The sequence below is a fragment of the Equus quagga genome, chromosome 6, assembly GCF_021613505.1.
Source record: "Equus quagga isolate Etosha38 chromosome 6, UCLA_HA_Equagga_1.0, whole genome shotgun sequence".
NCBI lineage: Eukaryota > Metazoa > Chordata > Mammalia > Perissodactyla > Equidae > Equus > Equus quagga.
The window spans coordinates 73,690,135-73,714,321 of record NC_060272.1 but is presented as its reverse complement, the minus strand read 5'-3'; the positions used below and the strand labels follow the sequence as shown (position 1 = coordinate 73,714,321).

Sequence of the window (24,187 nt, the reverse complement as noted above, 5' to 3'; positions counted from 1 at the left end):
CCTTATGGACTCATGGATTCTTACTTCATGTTTTATAATCCATTTCTGTCATTACTCTTTTTGATGCCCTAACCCTAATTGTTCTAATGAATACATACACCTTCAATTTGAAAAGAAAATTACATTTGGCTTAATTTAATTTTTAGCATTACAAATTAAGGTTTTACCGAACATATTAACGTTATTTCACAGAATATTGAATATACCTTAAATACTTTAGTTACCATAGTCAGTTATCATAGAAATTATAACCAAAAAAATACTGTGTTAGCCAGGGAAAATACTGCTGACCTCAATACTACTGATGTTTTCCCAGTCACGTGAGGAATTCACGTGATTGCGACAAGCAAGGGTAGCCAGAGCCTTGCTCCCTTCTGCCCTGGGCTTACAAGTAGGCACTATTTTATGAAAATTTAAGAGAAGACAAAAGGAACTGATAAGGCACAGGAAGGGGTGCATTCTTCTTCTTTTTAAACTTTTTATTATGGAAAATGTCAAACATCCAAAAGTAGATAGAAAAATACAGTATAATCTCATGTTGCCATCATCTAGCTTCCATAATTTACTCACAGCCAATCTTTTGTCGACATTTTTCACCTACTTTCCCCCCAGTATTATTTGGAAAGAAATTCCAGACATCATTTCTATGTAAATATTTCAGTTTATAAAGTTGACACAACCACGATACCATTATTGTTGTACCTAAATTAACAATGATTCCTTATAATTAAATGTCTAGTCAGTATTCAGATTTCTGATAGTCCTATAAGCATCATATATATATATTTTTTTTCAGCTGTTTTGTTTACTCAGGATCCAAGTAACTTACACACACTGTGATTGGTTTTGTGCCAGTTGTCTCTTAATTTACAGGTTCTACCTCTCTCTCTCTCTCTTTTTTTACTATTTGTGATGAAGCCAGCTGTTTGTTCTAAAGAGTTTCCCATGGTCTACATTTTGCTCTTTGCATCTTTGTGATTAATTTAACGTGTTCTTCTCACCTCTGTATTTTTCATAAATTGCTAGTTGAGTCTGTGGGCTTGATCAGATTCCTGTTCATTGCTTTTTGGAAAGATCACTTCATAGGTGGTGTGTCCTTCCATAAAAAGATACCTAATGCCTAACGGGTTTTCATTTTGTGATATTGATGGCCATTGATGCACAATGCATAGATCCGTTTATTTATTAGGGGTTGCAAAATGATTCTAAATTTCTAAAATGATTCTAAATTTGTCATTCTTTCTTCATTGTTTTAGCCAAAATACTTCCTTAAAGGGAAGCTTACTGTGACTTACCATTTGGTTACCCAGGGATGGAGTTGACAGAGGAAAGACAGGGAAGATATGCTTTCTTCACTTGTTTTTAGTCATTTTCAAAATAAATTTTTTTAATATTCTTTAACAATGATCGATTTGTTTTTATTGTTGTCAGTATCATAATGAAGGTGCATACTGTTTAATCAGTGGTTTGGTTTTGATTTGTTTGCTTGTTTCTTACAAAGATAAACAGATCATAGACCAAATTACCATTTTAGGGACTAGGCCTGGCTTAAGAGGCTTTCTCTTCCCTTAATATAAATATAAATGTATATTTATAAAATATAAATATAAAAATAAATATAAATATAAAATATAAACTGAACATGTCCGGGGTTTGGCTTTGGGCAAAAGATAGGGAAGGTCAGAAACTGGACTCCGTTCCGCTTTATTTCCCCTTCCACTTTGTAGAACGCACTTGTCTTATTTGGCTGTCTGGCCTCCACTCTCACTTCCTATTAACACTCCGAGTTCTTTAGGGGAATCACCTCTCCTCCATTGTTTGCTGTCTTGGGTGGAAATGGTGCCTGCCTCCCTCTCTGGAATTCGAAGAGGGCACACCTTTCTGCTCCTGGTGCTTCCTGGGGGCAGGCATGTGACCTAGGTCCGAAATTCTCTCCTGAGCTTGGGCTCCAGGTCAAGGACATGAGGACAGTGAGGTGACTCATTGCTGGCAGAAGCAGTGTCTTCATGTTGCGTGACCATTGCTATGTTGCCACTGCTCAATCTGCAGAGCTCCTGAGCTCCTGATTGTTTTCTTAGCCTGTTCCTAGGCTTTTTATTGAAGCCGAGAGCCTCCACTCTCATTCCAGTAAATTCCTGTGTGCTTGAGATAAGCTGAGTACACTTTGTTGCTTGCAATCAGGATCTCTGAATGATACGGTAACTGGCATCATTATAGTGTTATAGGAAACACACCCCAGAGAATATGGGAATTGGGGATTGATATTTGACTGAAAAATTTAGGAAGTGAATGTAGGTGGGAAATCTAGCTGTCTTTGGCAGGCAATTGTAAAATAGCTATCCTGTCTGGTCACGCGAAGTCACATGCCCAACTTATAGCAAGGTTCTGGGCAACCAGAATAAAAAGTCAGGATGGTGGGGTGGCTGCTTCTGACAGCATTAGAAAGTTTAAAGCAAGTAAATAACAAGTTCAAATCCCCAAACCAACCCACAGAAGCCTAAAGAATGTCATTTTTTACAGGTAAAGTACTCAGAAACAAATCTGAGTCTCCAGAATGAGTACAGCTTTTGAAGTCACTGCCCAACCAAGACCCGATGTGTGGAAACTGGGGCACTCATTAGGACCCTGAGAACTGAATTCAGTGGGAATAGGATTGAGGAAGGAAGCAGTTTCTTCTCTTAGAAGGAGGATATTCCTTTCTTCCTTAAGGCTGTTTTCACCTGAGGGGGTCAGTTTAGTAGAGAAAGGCAGTTCCAGTCTTGCCACAGCGCTCTTTATTTCCAAACCCATGGCTAGTGTGAAGAGACCAGCACGCCCCCTGCAGGCCAATCCGAAGAAATCCAACATGGAGAAAGAGTGAGAACTTTGCCAATTTCTATCTACAAGAATTTCAGGAACGTGTGAAGGAATAGATTTTGAATGTGCTTTTAGAATATCAATATGATGCCATTACACAAGATAATTCTAGATTCATTTAACTCGAGAGGATGGATGTGGTTTTGATAGTTTGCAAAATTGGATTCAACACGGGCGCACAGTAAGTGGAGCTGAGATGCCAGAAGTCCTTAGTATAGTGTAGAGCAGTGGTTCTCGAAGTCTTTGCACATCAGAATCACAGGAGGGCTTTTAAAAACACAAATTCCAGGGCCCCACTCCCCTCAGAGAGTTTGTGATTCAGAAGGCTTGAGTTGAAGCCTGAGAATGTGTGTTTCTAGCCAGGTTTCAGGTGATGGTGCTGCTGTAATCCAGGGACCACTCTGAGAACCGCCAGTGTGAGGGGAGGAAATCACATACTTTGAGAGACAGGAACATTGGAGTGGTTCACCTGTGTAAATCCTCTGTTCACTGGCCACCGGACTGTCTTTCCCAAGATAAGTTATGTAACTACACCTTTACCAAGGGCCTCAAACATGTATTAGTGCTGGTTTCCAAGCACCAAAATAGTCTTTTATTTAACGTTATTGAGGTATAATTTATGTAAAATCAGTGTCCCCATTTAAAGTATACAGTTGGATAAGTTTTGACAAATGTATTCAACTGTGTAACCACCACCACAATCAACATATGGAATGTTTCCATCACCCCAAAATTTCTCTCCTGTTCCTTTATATCCCTATCTCTCCTGCTTTAAGCCCCAGGCAACAACTGATCTGCTTTCCGACATTGTAGATTAGGGTTTTTTCCCAAGAATTTCATATAAAGAGACATACAATATGTAATTTTTTGTGTCTGGCTTCTTTTTCTTTCTTTTTCTTTTTTCTTTTTTGCTGAGGAAGATGTGCCCTGAGCTAACATCTATACCAATCTTCTTCTATTTTGTATGTGAGTTGCCACCATAACATGGCCACCAACAAGTGGTGTAGGTCTGTGCCCAGGAACAAGATCCAGGTCACTGAAGTGGAGTGCACCAAACATAACCACTAGGCCATGGGGCCGGCTCTTCTTTTGCTTTGTATATTGTTTAAAAACTTATCCATGTTGTTAGGTATTTCAGTAATTTTGTTCTTTTTTATTGCCGATTAGTATTCCATTGTATGGATAGAGCGTATTTTGTTTACTCACTCATCTCTGGAAGGATATTTGGGTCATTTCCAGTTTTTGGCTGTCATGGATGAAGCTTCTACAGACATTGATATGAAAGTCTTTGTACAGGCATATGTTCTCATTTGTTGTGGGTAAATAACCCAGGAGTGGCATTGCTGAGTCATATGATAAGTGTACCAGCATTCCAGTTGCTTGACACCCTCACTAGTACTTGATATCATCACACTTTTTAAACTTTAGCCATTCTAGTGAGTATGAGGTGGTATCTCGTGGTTTTAATTGCATTTCTCTGACGACTAATGGTGTTGAGCATTACTGTATCTTTATTTTGTGAATTGGCTTTTCAAATCTTTTGCCCTCTCTTTCACCTTTTTTTGTGTATGTGTGAGGAAGGTTGTCCCTGAGCTAACATCTGTGCCAGTCTTCCTCTGTTTTGTATGTGGGACACCACTACAGCACAGCTTGATGAGCGGTATGTAGGTCTGTGCCTGGGATCTGAACCTGTGAACCCCGGGCTGCCAAGGTGGAGAGAGCCAACTTAACCACTACTCCACTGGGCCAGCCCCTCCTCCACCTTTTTAAAACTAGTTTATTTGCCTCCTTGAGTTGTGAGAGTTCTTTATATGTTCTGGATATAAAGCACTTGTCAGGTATATGTATTTGCAAATATCTTCTAGAATCTTGGCTTGCATTTTCACTTCCTTATTGATGTATTTCAAAAAGCAGAAAATTTTAATTTAGATGAAATCCAATTAATCTATCTGTATGTATGTATTTTGTGCCTTTGACATCCTAAGATATCTTTGCCTAACCCAAGATTACAAAGATTTTCTTGTATGTTTTCTTCTAGAAGTTTTACATTAACTTTTATGTCTTAATGTTGAATCTTCTAGTCTATAAACATTGTATATCTTTCCATTTATTTAGGTGTTCTTTAATTTATCTCTGCATTGTTTTGTAGTTTTCAGAGTACAGATCCTGTACATATTTTGTTAAATTTATCCCTAGGTATTTTGTGTTTTTCCATGTTGTTGTTAAGTGGTATTGTTTTTAATTTTAATCTTTTTGCTCATTTGTTGCTAGTATATAGAAATACAACTGATTCTTGTACTTTGACTTTGTATTCTATGACATCGCTAAATTCACTTATTAGTTCTAGTTGTTTTAAATGAAAGTTTAGAATTTTTTATGTCATGTCATATGTAGATAAACAGCTTTACTTTGTCCTTAGCAATCTGTATGCCTTTTAATTTCTCTCTCTTGCCTGATGGCGAGGACTTACAGTATGGCGTTGAACAGGAATTGTAACACTGGATACCCTCACCTTATTCCCAGTCTTAGGTGGAGCATCAAGCCTTTTTACCAGTAAGTGTCATGTTGGCTGTACAGCACTGTTTTGTTTTGTTTTGTAAGCACCCTTTATCAGCTTGATCCTAGGTTCTTGAGAATTTTTGTCGTGAATGGATGTTGAATTTTGCTAAATGTTTTTCCTGCATCTATTGATATGATCATATGGTTTTTTCCCTTTAGTCTGTTAATATGGTGCATTACATTAGGTGATTTTCAAATGTTGAGGCAGTCTTGCATTCTCTGGATAAACCCCACTTGGTCAGGATGTATTATCTTTTTTATATATTGCTTGATTTGCTAATATTTGGTTGGGAATTTTTTGTTCATATTTGTGAGGGATGTTAGTCTGTAGTGTTGAAAGAACTTTCTAGGGCCAAGATGGAGCTACTCTTGCCTGGCATGCTACATCAACACACTCAATCTCAGATAACGTTCACATCCCGGTAAATGTTTTCCTCTTTGTTCCCCTTTATCTGCACTCTATAAAAACAAGTCATTCCATTAATAATTTTCCTTCAGATATCAGTCACATTATGAGAGATTAGATGATATCTTTTTTTTTTTTTCACATTTCTCTCTTGGCTGTATACCCCCATCAGCTTGCATGTTTCTCTAGCATCTTCAGCATCACATTTACTAATCTCTTCACATAGACACTTTGGAGATGGCTAAACTTATTCATGCTATATTATTACCCTGGGCCACCTCAATTCAGTCCCCTGATATGCTTACTACATCTCAAATAGTTTTTTCTCAACTGAAAAACCATCTGTTAATCCTTCAACCGTGTTAACTAGTACCACCTGTGCTCTCTCCAGTTCAAAGGAACGTCTGAAATCATGGAAGGAGGAGCTGGAAGGGCCTTTAATCTTGTCCACCCACGAGAAAGGCAGTATTGTAGGCAGTTTAGTAGGGTACAGAGAGTGCGCCCGTGTTTTGGAGGGCACTGCACACCCTACCTGATGAATTCTCGATATTGAATTGCTATTCTGTCACATGTGCACCCTGGCTGTGAAGAACCTTGGCAGTGCCAAGTCCATCCCTGAATAATGCTTTTGGTTAGTAGTAGCTGAATAACCAGGGACAAATCTCTCTGAGACTTACCTTCCTTGTCTGTAAAATGAAGAAAATGAAGATCTACTTTGCAGGGTTATTAAGAGAATAAAATAAGTTGGAATAGAAAACACGGAGTAAATCGTAAAGTACTTTTTATTTTGGCTTTGGAAGAGCGTTGAACAGGAAGGAAAACAATAAATAAATGTGAGAATCACTCAGTTCTTACATGGGCTCCCATCCCAGAAAATATTAGCTATAACTAAAAGGAATGTCTTGGAAGTAAGAATTTCTAGTATTTTAAATTACGAGTGCTATTTGCTAGTTACGCCATCATTCATTACCCTACAGGAGAAAGCCGTAAAGCAATGCTCTCAGACAGAAGACTGTATCTGCTTTCAAGAGATTATGAAGAAGTTAATCATCTAGTTGTCCTTCAAGGCATGTGTTACATAAGGTAACTTAGAAAATGGGAGGTACTGAAGGACCTGTGAAAATACTATAGACCCACTTAAAAAGTGTATGAGCTAGCATATTTTTCAATTTATTTGCAAGGCTGGCTTAATGACTATGGCATGATATCAGTGGTTACTCTCATGATGCATTAAATATATAGCTTTAAATTATTTTTACAACTTAAAACAAAATTTTGTAGTCATTTAGTTCAACAAACACTTATTGAGGATATGATAAGTAATCAAAGATGGTCCCTGTCCTCAAGGTGCTCATTGTCAAATAGGGAAACAAACATGACAAGGCAGTGGGATATGCTAGGACGGAAGTATACGCAGTGTTCTGGGAGCCCTGCCGGGACGGTGGGGTGGCGGGTGTAGGAATAGGGAAGAAATGTCAAAAAGGCTACCCAGAAGCAGCAATGTTTCGGCTGAGACTTGAAAACGTCAGTGTCACGAGGGAGAAAGGGCAAATGGAAGAGCATGTAAAAAGACAGGAGACATGAGAGAATGTGGTGTTTTCAGGGCCCAGGGTGGATCCCAGGATGAGTCAAGGCAGAAAGAAATGGATAACCTTTGACAGAAATAAGGAACGAATATTGGCTCTATGATATTAATTACTTCCCAATTAGCTGTTTACTCAGTTTTTACATTTCTTTAGAAACAATTTTATTTATAATCTTATTTTTTTCCAGTCACCCCTGTGTTACATATAGAAATATTATCATGCCTGTTCACTGATGAAGCATATTAGGAAAAGTGAAAATATGTATTCTTTAAAGTCCTTCCCTTTTAAGGATTTTGCATTGATTAAAAGTTTTGACTATCAATAACAGCTGATGGGTTCTATAAAACAAAGCATTACCCAAGGAGCGGTAAAATTATATTATAAATATTTGAACTCCCATCATTAGTTTCCTATCAGTGAAAGATTTATCATAATTTTCAACAGTTATGCCTTCAAAGTCCTTGTGAGACGTCAGACACCCTTTGTGCAGATGATGAAACTGAGGTAAAGAGCTCTCCTCGGTGTCAGTGTGAGAGACTGGAGCATGGCAGGGAGATTATTGCTTTTGATTGAATCAAGCGTCTTAATCCCTCCTTATACCAGGACGTTTCAGTTTCTTTTGTGAGTCCCAAAGTGGGAAGTGTTTTGCGATTTGTTCTCCTATGCGCTGGAAACCTCTCACGTGATAGTCATAAAGTGCTCAGAGTGCGTGGTACTGTCAGAAGCGGGAGCCGGGGCTGTCTCACTGCTCAGTTTAGCAGCCTGGATCTGCAGCATTGATTATTCATGACGAAAGGATTATGGGGCTGGTTTATATTCTTCAGAAGTCAGAGGATATGATATGTGCATTTTGCTTTTTAAAAATCACAATCAATCAACTGTCAGAAGCGTCTTCACTGGATTCTTCTTGTACAGAAAGTATATAGCTTCCTTCACTCCAGCTGGTGCACTTGACAATACTGCCAAAGCAAACAAGACATTTTAAATTTGTGACCAAGGCAATACATAACTAATTCCATCTTTTTCCTGGTTACATGGCTTTTAATGAGTTAGGCAAATTATGCACAGAAGCAGCATACTGGTATTTTGAATCCCACTGACTCACTATGCACGATGTTCTGAAAATAACAAAAAACTACATGAATTCTTTCTCTTCCAGATCCCTAAGATGTCCATCTATCCCACTGTCTGCTCTGTGTAGTTCACACAAAATAGTTAAAACTAAAGCTATTGCTGAAGTTCATGTTCAACAGCTAAAACTGAAGCTAAGACAGGAAGACACCTGGAAATAATTGAAATAACAGGTAATTTTTAAAATATTGAACAGTATAGGATTAAAAAAAAACCTCAGAAGACTATCTACATTTATATTATTAGAAGTATTATGAAAAGGATAATGAACTACCTTTTATTCATCTGCATTAATTTTTCTAATTATAAAAGTAATAAATGTTCATAACAGAATATTTATAAATATGTGAAGAATAAAATTAAAATTACCGATTATTCTACTCCCCATGTATGTGCAATTCTTTTTTTTTGAGGAAGATTAGCCATGAGCTAACATCCGTGCCCATTTTCCTCTACTTTACATGTGGGACGCCTGCCACAGCATGGCTTGATGAGCGGTGTGTAGGTCAGCACCTGGGATCTGAACCTGCGCACCCCGGGCCGCTGAAGTAGAATGTGCAAACTTAACCGCTGCGCCACCAAGCTTGCCCCTATGCAATTCTTATTAAAGTCATTTTACATGATACGGATGCACCATCTTTTATTTAACCACTCTCCTATTGTTGGCCATTAAAAAACTTTTTTGCCGTAATGAACCTCTTTATATATAAATTTTTTGACATTACTGATCATTCCTTAGGACAGGTTTCTGAAGAACCACTGGGTCAAATACTATGAACTTCTTAATAAAAAGCTTTTGATACCTGTTCATGAATTGCTTTCCAAAAATGATAGTGCTGATAACACTACTACCAGCAACATGTAAGACTGATTGTCTCATCATGTCCTCACTAGCACAACATGTATTTTTAATTTTGCCAATTCAATAGATGAAGTCACTTTTTTAAAAAGATAACTAGTAAAAATAACTTTTTGTCAAAATTACAGAGGAACTGTAAATACTATTCTTTTCTTCTTCTTCTCCCCAAGGCCCCCCAGTACATAGCTGTATATCCTAGTTGTATGCAAATACTCTTGTACTCTGTCTCATACAGATCTAGGTATCCGAATTCAACCGAGACAATGTATTGAGGTCCTAATATGAATAAGACATGTGCGCGCCCTTTAAGGGGTTTACAGTCTTGGTAGAATGCTTAAAGCCTGAGAGCACAGGTACTGCTTTCCCTTACTCACAGCCCCACCACAGTACCTAGGAGAAAGCAGAGATGCCTGACTGTTGGGCCGCACCTCATACTGACTCCCATCCCCATGCTATGCTGTCAGCCACGTAGAATGGGCGAAGTCCAGCAGAGACAGGTTAATGAGCTCTCAGCTCAATGCTTGGGCCCCACAGAATGCGTCAGATATATTTACTTGGGCATTTTAGCAACCATATATCTAGTTGACTTACATGTTTTGTTAATTGAAAAACAAAGGGAGAAATAAACATTTCCCTTAAGTCTATGCCTCTGGTCTATCTTTTTACTCTGTGTACTATTCATAAATAGAATTTTGTATGTTGTACATATTTGGATATTTTACATTTACAAAGAGTCATTAAACAAGCCAACTCTTTGGACCGAGAATTCTTCATAGTCAGCGCATGCTCTCTGCTCTTGACATTTATTCACGAGTCCAGATTAAAGGATATCTTCTTAAAGTCGTCTTTGACCATCAGGGGATAGTATACTCCAGGAAATCATAGTTTGAATATATTCCTCTCTATTCTTAGATGCTAATTTAATCAATTGTTCATATTTAAAGAGACGGGGGGCGACCTGTCAGAGCCTCTATCTAACCCAATCTTTCTCTCTCCTAGTTCTCGTTGGCTATGTCATTGTCTCTTTCTTCCTAAGTCTCCAAAATTATCGGCAGATATCTTCATGTCTAGGAGTTGTTGAGAAAAGTACATTCTGAGGCAAAACTTCAACAGATCTATGTAATTTTACTGGTGAGGTTAGGCAATTCATTTAATCCAGGTGTCCTTTGATAAAATGATTGAAAATAGTTACATACCATAGACTGATTGCTGGAATTAGTAATAGAACAGCAGACAGCAGAAAGGTGAAGCCTGGGTACCAAGCGACAGTGGCTGAATAAATTCCATTAAAAGTAGAAACTGCAGTGACTCCACCAAGTGTTTCTAAGAAAGCAATACAGGCAAACAGGGTACCTGTTCGGGATTGGGATGTGGAGGGAGAAAAAGAAAAGGCTGAGTTACAAAACAGTGAGCAAAAACTAGTGGAGAAAACTGTTACGCATTGAAAGGAGCAAACAGGGGGGCAGTGCTTGATGGATGAAAGCCATTCCCTCAAAATCCCTGAGAAGTCAGTAACCCATTTGCAGGAGAAGAAACTGAGGTCAAGAGTTCTCCTTGGGCCTGATGTGAGAGATGCTGAAAACACAGTACAGCCGTGTACCGCTTAACAATGGGGACACGTTCAGAGAAATGCATCGCTAGGTGACTTCGTTGCTGGGTGAACATCATAGAGCGTACTTGGGCACACCTAGGCTACGGGATCACTGTCATATATGCGGTCCGTTGTTGACCTATTTTCATGCGGCGCGTGACTGTAGTTCCAGCGTCAATAGGGCAAAGCTAAAATGCAACAGCAGCTGGCACATTTGAAATCTGCAGTGTCTCCCTCCCTGTCACAGCCTCAGGCATAGCCACAACTACCCATGATGTTCCGGATGCACTCTCCCACTCTCTATCCCCACACTCATCTGTGACACACCCTGTATGGGCAGGATGGCTCTGAGTGGGCAAACCCCTCCCCACCAGAGGGCTTTTGAAAGACAATCATTTTCATCTGCTTCTAGGATCTGGCAAGAGTGACAGCTGCAGGGGGCCAGCCTGGTGGCACAGCAGTTAAGTTCGCATGTTCCGCTTCGGCGGCCTGGGATTTGCCAGTTTGGATCCTGGGTGCGGACGTCCGGACCACTTGTCAAGCCATGCTGTGGCAGGCATCCCACATATAAAGTAGAGGAAGATGGGCATGGATGTTAGCTCAGGGCCAGTCTTCCTCAGCAAAAAGAGGAGGATTGCCAGCAGATGTTAGCTCAGGGCTAATCGTCCTCAATAAAAAAAAAAAAAAAAAAGAGTGACAGCTGCAAGAAAAGAGAGATGATCTTCTTATCATACTTTCTGCAGTTTGAATTTGATTCCTCCCCTCCAAAGTGACAACAAATTCAGTCACCACAACGTTCCTGTATGTTGGACTCATCAAGTAATTACCCTGTGCTCTAGTGAAGGTTATGCCACAGTTTGACGTTAAGTGATTCTTTAAAACATATTTTTCTGTCTTACCTGCTTGCAACTGCCTGCACAGTGGAGTGGCTTACAAGACTGAAAGGAGCGGGGATCTGCTGCCCATCACACTTGCTACACACCAAGTTTGGTAGAGGGTAGGCCATGGAGCATCACTCAAGAAGCGTGAAATGGCTGCATGGTGAGTCCAAGTTCACGGTCAGAGAAATGGTCATTATTCTACTAATTTTTAGTTTTGTCTGGAATCCAAGACAATATTGACTGAAGAGTTAAACCTCCAAAAGACAGGCTGGTCATCTTGCTGGACCTTTCTTCCTCTTTATCAAGTTTTACATCACTATATAAAAAAGTGTGTGACCGTCTTCAGCTCTCCATGCCTTCCTCAGTGTAAGTTTCTATGTAGTTTCTGCAGACTCTGCCATTAAGCTGTTGTACTTCTTCCCTACTTTGCCAAGTCTACTTTTCCATGATAAATTGTAATGCATTTTTCTCATAAACACTGCAAGTTGGGTAAATAATTGTTCTTGATTGCACTGATAGAAGGGAAAAGGAAGGTTGAGGATCAGCTTTCATAACTGGGCTATGGTTTACATGTCTATACACTGATTCTCCCCATGGCCTTGATCTTTCAGACTGTGTACTGATTTTTATCTCCTTAAACTCTTCACTCTATTATACATATTCTCATACATTGCTTCAAATTCTTCACTGAACAATAGGCCACATGTCCATAAAACAAACATCTCTCTGCAGAATGCTATCTTGTCATTTCTGCTTCTTTTGACCAAAATGAAATCTCCGTCAACACCAAGTGCACATCTGCTTTGTTCACTGCTGTGTCCCCGGGCCAAGCTGTCCCAGCACATGGTAGATGTTTAAGATGTATTTGTCAGATGAATGAATAAAAGCTTCGTTCAAAGGCACAGTTATCAGTCATCAAGTAGCATATAGGCTTACTTCCTCCAGGATTTATGAGACTGCATGAAGTCGGTTTAATTAGGAAGAAGTTCTCCTACTTGTCTAACCAGGTTATTCTTTTATTTTATGTCTGATCCCCACTACGGCCAGGGATAATGCCGTGGAGGACAGCCTGCACAGGACTTGTCCTGTAAGGCAACGGTGCAAATCCATTCTCGCCGGGAGGCTGCTCAGGCAGTGCTGTGTTCTGACGCGAACAACCAGACTATCATGAAGTAGCTTTAGCTTGTCTTTGAACTTCCCTGAGCAGTCCAACTTGTTTAATGGTTGGACTGTATTGGATTAAATAATAAATACAATTTAGTTTATTTCTAAACTTTGTTTAATCCACTAGACCTCAAAAATCAAGTCTGCTTTTACAGTGCTCCACTTTATAATCATGAGGAGGACACAGGTGATGCCGAGGGGTAGTCCAGGGTGGCTCTAGCTGTGGGTTTCACAGCTGAGGAGAGCAAATCCAGTGTCCTCCCCTTCATTTCTTTTTTTTAAAGAATTTTATTTTTTTCCTTTTTGTCCCCAAAGCCCCCCAGGACATAGTTGTATATTCTTCGTTGTGGGTCCTTCTAGTTGTGGCATGTGGGACACTGCCTCAGTGTGGCTTGATGAGCAGTGCCATGTCCATGCCCAGGATTCGAACCAACGAAACAGTGGGCCGCCTGCAGCGGAGTGCGAGAACCACTTGGCCATGGGGCCAGCCCCCCTCGCCTTCCTTTCTTAAGCTAACAGAGATGGTGAGAGACATCTGTAAACCTCTGCAGCATCTCCCTTCTCCTCTGATTATTTTAAAGTGCGTAATGTTTTCACAAAAATATCCATTTTAAAAAAATAATGAAGGATGAGAATACATTCAGTTATGGAAATTTTGACACCATCAAAAGAATTTCTTAGGGGCCGGCCCCGTGGTCAAGTGATTAAGTTCGCGCACTGCACTTCGGCGGCCCAGGATTTCGCCGGTTCGGATCCCAGGTGCGGACATGGCACCGCTCATCAGGCCATGCTGAGACAGCATCCCAAATATAAACAAAAATAAACTACACATTCTGACAAAGTCTATTTTAGCTCTCAAAGCAAGTAGCATTTTCTTTTTTTCCCTGAATAGCTTTATTGAGAAATAATTCACATACCATAAAATTCATTCTTTTGAATTGTACAATTCAGTGGTTCTTAATATGTTCCCAGAGTTGGGCAACCATCACCACCATCTAATTTTAGAACATTTTCCTCATCCCCAAAAAACTCTCTGTACCCATCAGCAGTTCCCCTTCTCCACAGCCCCAGGCAAGCACTAATCTAATTTCTGTCTCTATGGATTTGCCTATTCTGGACATTTCATCTACTGAAATCACGTTTATACAATAATATGTGGTCTTTTGTGACAAGCTTCTTTCATTTAGCATAATGCTTTCAAGGTACATCCACGTTGTAGCATGTGTCAGTACTGTACTTCTTTTTATTGCAAAATAATATTCCAGTGGACAGATATACCATCTTTTGTTTATCCATTCATCAGTTCATGGACATTTGCATTGTTTCTACTGTTTGACTGTTATAAATAACTGTGCTATGAACGTCTGTGTACAAGATTTTGTGTGGGTATATGTATTCCCAAGAGAAATGAAAAAATCTTGTAGACAGTCATAGCAGCATTATTAGCATATACCTAGGAATGGAATTGCGGAGTCATATTTAACTTTCTGAGGAGCTATCAAACTGTTTTGTAAAATGGCTGCATCATTTTACATTCCCACCAGCAGTGTATGAGGGTTCCAATTTCTTCACTTCTTCAACACATCTTTTTCATTTTAGCCATCCTAGTGGGTCTCAGTGTGGTTTTGATTTGCATTTCCCTGATGGATAATGATGTTGAGCATCTTTTCCTGTGCTTATTGGCCATTTGCACCTCTTTTTGGGAGAGATAGCTATTCAAATCTGTTGCCCATTTTTTAATTGGATTGAGTTTTAAGAGTTCTTAGACATTCTGGATACAGGTTCCTTATCAGATATTTAATTTGCAAATATTTTCTCCCTTTCTGTGGGTTGTCTTTTCACTTTCTTGATGGTGTCCTTAGAAACACAAAAGTTTTTAATTTGGATAAAGTCTAATTTATCTATTTTTTCTTTTCTTGTTATATTTTTGGTGTCATATCTAAGAAACCATTGCATAATCCAAAGAAGCAAGTAGAGTTTTACATACTATAGTTTTTATATCCGAAGTGGCTTTCCAGTTACTCATCATCACACAATCTATAAACAGCTGTGTGAATATACAGCTGCATCTTATGCGTGGAAAAGAATCAAGAAACGTATTTTTTAACTTATTGAATTATACAGTCTTCTCCAGTGTTGACTAAACTGCCATAAATACAATAGCATAATTATGAATTGTTCATAAACAATTAACATGAACATTTGCACTAGGCTAAGACATAAAACAAAAGAAAGCTCCAAAGTCTGATAATACTCATGAAACAAAGGGGAAGGAGGACATATGCCTAACATCTCACTAGTCCTAACTAGAAATTTCATTTTTGTTTTTCTCCTGTACTGCTTCTTCTCCGCCCTCCCCTTCGACTGTTTGATGTGCCCTGCTCTGTGCTTGGGTGGCTGACTCCACAGATTATATGACTTGAACATCTTGCTGGCCTGACTTCCCATTGCACTTGGTCGATGGGATCAGGGCAGAGAGAGAGGCTGTGATGTTTCTTCTCTGCTCCCGCCCTATTTGGGCCAGGCCATCCTCTCTGGATGCCTCCATTCTGCCCACTCCTCTCTACTGCCCTTCATTAAAGTCTCTTTACTGAACCAGCTGAGTGGGATCCTGCTTTTGCTAGGCCTCTGATTCAGGCCCAGCTCTAACATTTGTGAGGTCCAGCATAAGAATACAATTAGAGGCCTACGAATTATATTCTAACTATTTAAAAGTTAGAATTCTGACTAACAAACTGTTAACTAAGATATGTTCTTCCTCCCTACTCTGAGAAATATACCATCATAATGATTTGAAAGGTCAGATACAAACTCAGAATCCTCAGACTTTTTAGAGTTCCATGTGGGAACATGACAGCACTGGGAGAGCTGGCCCTGGGCCCTCAGTTTCCAGCCTGCAGGCTGCAGCCCACCCACATTGTGTTTGACCTCTTGCTCCATCCTGCTCAGAAAGGGTCGTTTACACATGGGGGTAGACACCACACTCTGCAATTCCAAGGTTGGGCTGACCCTCTTACAAAGAGTCACCACTTGGCCACCCATTTGGTCTAGAGGTGAGCACATTGGGATCATAGTCCACCCTCAGGAAAAATGGCCTAAGGAGGAGGTTCATCAAGGCACTCACAGGATGTGAGCTCAGAGCTGTTTGGCTGGGAATTATGGGGACCCAGGTACCCAAAGTGCAGTCTAGAAGAGGAGAGGTGTTGTGGGCTCCCAGTGGGCATATCAGCCTGGCTCTGAGGTCTCCTCACCTCCTGGGGCGGGGCATGTCCAGAGCCAGCCTTCTAAGGCACGGGGCCCTGGGCAGGGGCTCCCTTGCCTGAATATACACCTCTTCCTAATGTAGAGCTTACCCCTGAATTCAAAAGGAGTTCTGTGCAGAAAAAGGGTTGTAGAATATTCTGAAGAATCAAACATTGATCTTACGTAGATTTGAGTTGGTACAGATTATAGATTTCATCATATTCCTTAAGCAAATCAAACTCACCTTGTTCGGTAGAATGAACCACTTTTGACATCATGGACCGCAGAACAGAGAGCGGCACAATAAGGAACAGGAGCGGCAGTCTGACTGTGAGAGAAACGACTGAAGTCACTGGCTCGGCCAGAAAAGTAAGGGCCGATGTTAAATGTGAAACACTTTCTAAATACTTTATTTTCGATAAGCAGCCCAACTCACCACACCCAAAGACTGAATTAATTAATTGCAGAATTCTGTTTAGTCAATTAGGATAGTCTATGGATAGGTCAGTTTAAGGAAAGTTTATTCTCTTCTTCCAGTGAAGAACAAGAGTTCATGGAAATTTTAGGTCCAGATCTATATAATCTGCCAACTGGGGCTGATCTGCTATTTCCCTAATTATTGTAGGAACCTCTTATTTAGGAAGTTGTGACTGTCAACTAGTTTTTTTGTTTGTTTTCTGCTTTTCCTTTTTCAGACTTGGCGTTCTTCATGTTGGCATTCTTTTATTATATTGATTCACTTCCTGATAAACCGGTTCTTAATCTTCCCACATGTTCACTTCTGTGGCTCGATAATTTCATGAACGCAAATTGCCTCTGCTCTTAAATTCTGACCCTCAATAGTCTCTAACATTTTCAGTTATATGATAAAACAGTAATATATTACATTTGCAGATCACTTTAAAGTTTTCAAATCTATTAACTTACTTGGCCTTGGCACCCTAAGGGAGATGGAGAACTGGCATCTATTGAATACTAGGCATTGTGCTAGGGACAGTTATCTCTTCTAACATTCATTATAACCCTCTGAATTAGGTACTACCGTGCCCATTCTATAGATGGGAAAATGAGAGCTCAGGCCAGTTAAGTAACTTGCCCACCATCACCTAATGCTACAGATGGAAATGAAGCCCGATTCTGTTTGTCACCCTGCTTCCCTGCAAGGGAGCAAGAGGGTAACTCTACCTTTGTAGAAAAAGACTAAATTGGACCTTTCCCAAGGTCCCTTTACAGAACGTTTAGCCCTTCCAAAATGCAGGATTTCTCTGAAGCCCTACAACAATCACTTAGGAGACAGGTAGTTAAGGAAGCAGTCCAATTTGCCACAAAGCGATTCGTCAAAAGCCAATTCCTGAAATGACCAACTTGCTGAAAGATCAATTTGCAAAATCTTATCGTAAAGAATTTTCTTTTTGAATATATTCAACAAATACGTATTTTTCTTACAAATCTTTTGAGTATACTTTATTTAATTGTCTTAAAATGTTTTAATGGAAGGTAGCCTTCTTAGCAGCATTTTAAGAAATATTCAAGTTGCTGAAAGCTATACTGAAGAACTAATTCACAAGAAGAACATTCCTCAAAATAATTTTTTGACAAATTCGCAAATTTGGAAAAATGATTATTCAATGAACTGCTTTTAAAAAATAAATTGGCTTTCAGCTCTGGCAAACTAGCTTTTAACAAATTACCTTTAATTGAACTAGAATGCATTAAATAGAGAATTTTATATTAAAGTTTTTCATCCAACAGACTAAATTCATTTTATATAAACATTAAATACATGGTTAGTTCTAAAGCTATATTTGTAACTCACCTAAAAGCATCATCAATGTTGTTCTGGAAAAAGCGGTCATAGCCATTCCCGCTGTGGTGGTAAAAATTCCAATGAAGGCCATATGAATATCTTCCATACAGTAAGAAAAAATCCATATTCCCAGGAAACTAGTCAAAAAAGACAGACTACCCAAAGCTGAACCATAACCTATATAAACTTCATTCCAGCAGAGCGGTGAATCCAACTCATAAAGGATAAAAATGGGCGCAGTGCCAATTACCACGAGAAAATAAGTGATCATTGTAAAAAGTAACAAACAGAGCAAACACCGTCGCTCACCAGGAGCATTTTTAAAAAGCAGGTAAGCTCGGTAAAATAGGTTTTTAAAGCTTTCACTACAGGATGTGGAAACATTCTGAGATGAAGACTGTTTCACTGAATCACCAAGAAAAAATAAAATATAAATCAAGTTAACAAGATGAGCCATAGAAATAATTAAAAACGACCACACAAAACCTAGTTCTCTAATAAAATAGCCAGAAGACAGTCCTGTTAATCCACTAACTAGTCCAAGTAGGAAGTCAATTATAGCTATTCGAATTGTTCTTTGTTTCTCTTCTTTACACTGATCAACTATGTAGGCAAGACAGGCTCCAAAAAATGTGGTATAATTGCCACAAAGTGCACCAATGAAGGTAGATGCAATCAAAAGCTGGAATGGGAAGGCAAAATAGGAAAGCAAACAGAGCCAAACATTAGTTGCCAGGGCACCGACAGAGGACAAAATCAAAGGGAATTTTCGTCCCTGCTGATCACTATGAGACAGAAGTAGGAACGTAGACACTAGACCAGGAATTAACCCACTTATGTCCATCTGCAGATTAAAAAGAGACACTTTTTTCTGAACTTCCTGCAAAGAAATAAAAAGAAGACAATGTGTTTACAGAGGGTTAGACAATGTAAAAATACCATGGTGCATACTTTTCCTGACAGTGCCAGTGGGTCAGGGATGGGGAATGTCTGGTGCATGGGTTTGCTACAGCTTAACTCCATCCAGTTCACAAAGCAAATATCAAGAGGTGAAATAATCATCAACGCTCAGTCTTAATGTTCAAGTACCATGGTGGGGACTTGAACCCATAAAAATAAAAATGTGTGTATTGATGTGCGTCTGTCTTCTATAAAGGATCCATAGACCCCAAGGCCTCTGGGACTGGCCATATAAGGATTTTTCTTTCTACTATGAACAGTTAGCACTAAGACATCATGACCGCTGTTCTAAAGCAAGAGCAATACCCTTTCTCATGATATGTCTTTCTGTCCACTTTAAAGGGGAGTGAATATCACATGTAATGTCATATTTGATAGGCCTTTATTTAGGAAGAGCCCAGTTGCCCTTTTTACATGTGTCTCCACAGATTAGTGAGAAACTTATTCCTTTATTTACCAAAAATTAAGATAAAATACAAAGAGGAGCTTTGCATTGAGTAAAGATGATAGTGTGCCGTGAACTAAGGCATGAGATAAACTCAACTCCCCTGAAGACCAAATGACTATTGTAGGGGAGGAAGACATTTCCTCTACCCTCTCTGGGTTCTTCTGGCCAGAGAATGAATTAAATTCACATGAGACAGAATAACAGGAAAAAATTAAACAAAGCTTTATAACATGTATACATGGGAGAGGCTCAGGCAACCTGAGCAACTCGCCAAAATGGCCGAAGCCACCACCTTAAATATCCTCCTCAGCTAAAGACAAAGGAGGATGTTGGCGGTGGGGGGAGTCAGTTACAGGAGGTTACCAGACAAGTACAGTAAACAAGATGCAGATTTAAGTCCTTGCCTTTGGCATTGATTAAGAGTTTCTAGAGAAAAGGTCATCCCCCTTCTTCCTGGTAGAGAGGGAGACACCTTTACAGATGGAGATTTCCTTTACAATGTAAATGTCTCTTAACAAAGGGTAAATAAATTCTACTTTTCAGAGTTGCTTTCCTGTCTGCAGTTTTTTTACGTAACAAGCCCAAAATAATCCTCATGCCAAAGAGACATATCTTGGGGTGGTCAATTCCAGTCCCCTACACTATGTACACACACAGATTGGCAGACGTAACAATCATTACACTAGCTATTTGATGGGAAGAATTTTGGGTGATTGAAAGCATTTTCTGCTTGCAACTTCTCCATATTTTTCAAATTTTATATAGAATACGTACCATATTTATAATAGAGATTACTAAGTTCATTTAAAAAAAAGATTCATTCATGTAATATTTAGAAAGCACCCTAAACAACTTATGAACCACCAAAATATCAAATACTGAATTAACGTTTCTTTAAAATAGTGAGCCTATTTTTATTTTTATATATTCATGTAATTCAAGCAATTCCATGTTGCCAGGAAATGTTCTAGTGACTCAGAACTTCAGTCATCTTGTTTCTAGCCTTTCCCTTCACCACCCCCCCACACACAACACAATCTTTCCTGCCCACCCAGTGCTTTTCATACCCTTGACCTTCTTTATCGTCCCATAGATGCCACTGGAATGACAATCAGACCACTGGACCATCTGGACCACTCTGGCCTCTGAAGGTGTCTACTCAATTCAGTATATAACACCAGGCTTCTCACTTTGCAGATCATATGCACTAATGCTGGGAGCATCTTGCCAAGGTAAAGGTGTCTTTCACTTGCTTGATAGCTTCAGTATCTCCCCACTGCTTGCTAGGGAAGTCTACCCTCCTCAGTGCGGTATTTAAGGTGCCATGTGGCCCAACCTCACTTTCCAGCCTTATCCCCAGTCACTCCCCAAATATCCTCTGTGTTCCAGGTGCGGTCCAGGGTCAAGTCCAATTTGGATTTCCCTGATATCCCCAAACAGATGTAATCTCTTCTTCCTCTAGGCCTTCTCATACGACAAGTGTCACTCCCCATTGTACTTTGTGCATAATGATTAAGAGCTTGAGCTCTGGAGTCAGATGAATCTGGATTCAAATCCAGTCACTTCTTTACACAACAATTAGAATGATCTTTAAAAACACACATCAGCTCACATCACTCCTCTGCTCAGAATCCCCCAGTGGCTCTGCTAACACTGGAATAAATCCACACTCCTTGCCATGGCATTGGCAGCCCACCATCATGACTTCTCTGATTCCATCTCCACTTCCTCACTCCTATCAGCCAACCTGTTGTTCCTCAAACACTCCAAGCTTATTCACTTTTGTACTTACTGTTCCCTCTGCCTGACTGTCACACAGCTCACTTCCTCAATTCAAATGTCAGCTCCTCGGAGGGGCCTTCTATGACCAATAACTCAAGCCAAAGCAATCCCACTACCCCCCCAACACTCTATCCCCTTTTCCTACCATATTTTTCTGTGGAGATGTACCTCTCCTTGACAGGACCCTTGAACTGACCTACTCATGGTATGCCTCCACCACTACAGCCTACGCTCCAGCAGGGTCAGAACCTGGTCTTCTACCAGGGACCAAAAGCTCCAAAAGCAATGCTTCCCAGGGCAAGTACTCAATAGATATTGATTGGATGAATGAATAATCAAGTAAAATAAGCCTCTGTAACTTGCTAGCTGTGTGTGATCCTGACCAAATTATGGATCATCACTGCAGCTTCCTCATCTGACAAGAGAGGTTAACAACAGTCCCTACCTTGCAGGCTGTTGTGAGAGTTAAATTTAAAATAAATAAAACATGCTGGGACAAGGCCCTAGTATAGGGTCAGTGCTTCATCAATTGTAGCTGCTTCATTTTTAGTAGATCAGACTTCTTGAGCACATCCTTGTGTCTCCTACAGATACGGTAGGCATCAAGTGAATATTTATTGAATAAATAAATGAAACAGGTACCTGTTAATCAACGTTTCAATAAGATGTTCCAGTTTTGGTTTCCTCCTCCCATTTCTACCCCTTCACCCAAGTCCTGGCATTTCCTTTCCATCTACTATCATTCCTAACCCAATCTTTTATAGAGACTACTCTCCTCACCTGTAGCCTATGTTTTAAAACACAGATTTTAAAGACAAACTCAAAGCAGATTTCAATCATACATCAAAATTGAGACATAAACAAATCGTTGTATGTGTCTGTACCTTTTAAACTCTGGAGAATTCTAATTGTATAATACATAAGGGTAGATGGGAGAAATCAAAGTAAAAAAAATGCTATTTCCTCTCCAAGACTGAACAGAATGACAATGTACTAAGACAGGAATAAATTAAGGAAAGTAATATCAATTTTAAAGAAGCCACAATTTCATAGGCTAAAATGTATACATTAATTCCAACTGAGCAGAAAATATTCCTGATCTGCTAGTAACAAGGGATTGTGTTAGTTATTAAAAGGTTCATAAACAATTCCTGAGCAAGAACAACTTCATACTCTGTCGGGTAACCCTAAGTTGTCCCCTCGAATGGCAGAGTCCCTCTCTTGAGAGCTGCCTGAAGAGAATGGACCCCAGTGGCCAAGTTAACACTTCAAAGTGAATCATTTAACAAGGGAAAGAGGGAGTGGTACGGAGCTTAAACATTCCTTCCTCCACAGAAGTCCACACCTCTGCTCTGAGCCAAGAGCTCCTTCCCACAAGATAGATTAGATCAGTGTTTACACTTATGAATATATATATCCTAACCCCAAATGGGTCGAAAAATAAGCCTTTCATCCATATAGACTTCCAAAATATTAAATATAAGTGAAATATCTCAGTTTATTCTTATATCTGTACCCTGAAATTCATATTATCTTGCATTCCAATACCTATGTACATGTATGTGTGTATATATATATATATTTTAAGATTGGCACCTGAGCTAACATCTATTGCCAATCTTCTTTCTTCTTCTTCTTCTTCTTGTCCCCAAAGCCCCCCAGTACATAGTTGTATATTCTAGATGTAGGTCCTTCTGGTTGTGCTATGCGGGGTGCCCCCTCAGCATGGCTTGATGAGCGGTGTCACGTCCACGCCCAGGATCTGAACCAGCAAAACACTGGGCCACCGAAGCGGAGCACGTGAACTTAACCACTCGGCCACGGGGCCAGCCCCCATGTGTGTGTATTTGTTATGTAGGAAGGATAAGTAAATATGGTATAACAGTATGACGTGATCATATAATGGACTTTTCTTACACACAATTGATCTCTTGCGAGAGTGGCAAGAAAAATCTGAGCTGAAAAAAATCACTAATTTATTTTATTGGAGGCTGACCCTGTGCTATGGCAGCTCTCATTTTTAGGGTTACAAGAACAGTGCACAACCCCTAACCTTCCGGCCCACCCAGCAGAGCTGAGTACTGAGACAGAAGCTCAGGGAACAGGGGACATTTGTTCTTGGATTTAAAGGGAAGAGAATATTCCCTGAGAAGCGAGCAGGGACAGTATCCAGAAAAAGGGCTGGACGGAAGTGCTGAAGGCGATGGTGGTGTCTCCTGGGAAGCAAAAGCATTCCTCTGTCCTAAGGAGCAAGGGGGGAGTGGGCCACCACGCCCCAGCCCAGTCACAAGCGGGACTCGCCAGGGTTTCCACTTCCTCAATCTGAGAAAAAGCACCTGGAGCTCTAGACCACCAACTTGAAGGCAAGGGGTCTAGGCCAGTATGTTCTCTTGAATATTAATCCAATTAGAAACAATAAATGAAACAGGGTCGATCAATTAAAAACTTTGGCAAAAATCTTCAAAATGAGACCACTGCTCTGAGCAGTGGGGGGCTGTCAGCAGCTGGGTCAGGCTGCAGGTGGGGCCAATATTCATCACCTGCAGTCACAGAGGCCACCAAGGTGGCTGGACCCAGGCCTGCCTCCCCTCACTCTAGCAGGGCAAGGGCAGCCGACTTTTCCAGACCTTCAAGTCCTGTCCTCCTCTGTCCCTCTCACACTCCCAGGGGTCTGATGAAGGAAGGCACAGAATCAAACACTGAAACTGACAAGCCTATTGAAACTTCTCACTCCCTGGGAATGACATAGATATAACAGAAAACATTCTTCAAGGGAGACCTTTGGCCCCATCTATTTTTATGACCTCCCTCTAGGCCAGAACCTTGATCTCTGCATGGCTGCCCAGAAGTAATCAGTTCCAAGAAAATTTCTCCCATGGAAATGAGGAGATGAGTAACAGCAAGGGCTGTGCCA

At 40.1% G+C, this 24,187-nt stretch overlaps 1 protein-coding gene across 1 annotated transcript in view; it reads right to left on the bottom strand.

Moving 5' to 3' along the window:
* Positions 1-6,585: 6,585 nt before the first annotated feature.
* The window catches only part of SLC46A3 (solute carrier family 46 member 3), a 182,018-nt gene continuing 164,416 nt past the window's right edge, over positions 6,586-24,187 (bottom strand). Inside the window, exons 4-7 of the mRNA XM_046663867.1 lie at positions 18,093-18,143; positions 16,521-16,600; positions 10,594-10,750; positions 6,586-8,366 (exon numbers count right to left, since the gene is read on the bottom strand). Coding sequence (XP_046519823.1) covers positions 8,282-8,366; positions 10,594-10,750; positions 16,521-16,600; positions 18,093-18,143 — 373 coding nt within the window. The 3' untranslated portion in view covers positions 6,586-8,281. The remainder of the gene's footprint in view (positions 8,367-10,593; positions 10,751-16,520; positions 16,601-18,092; positions 18,144-24,187) is intronic.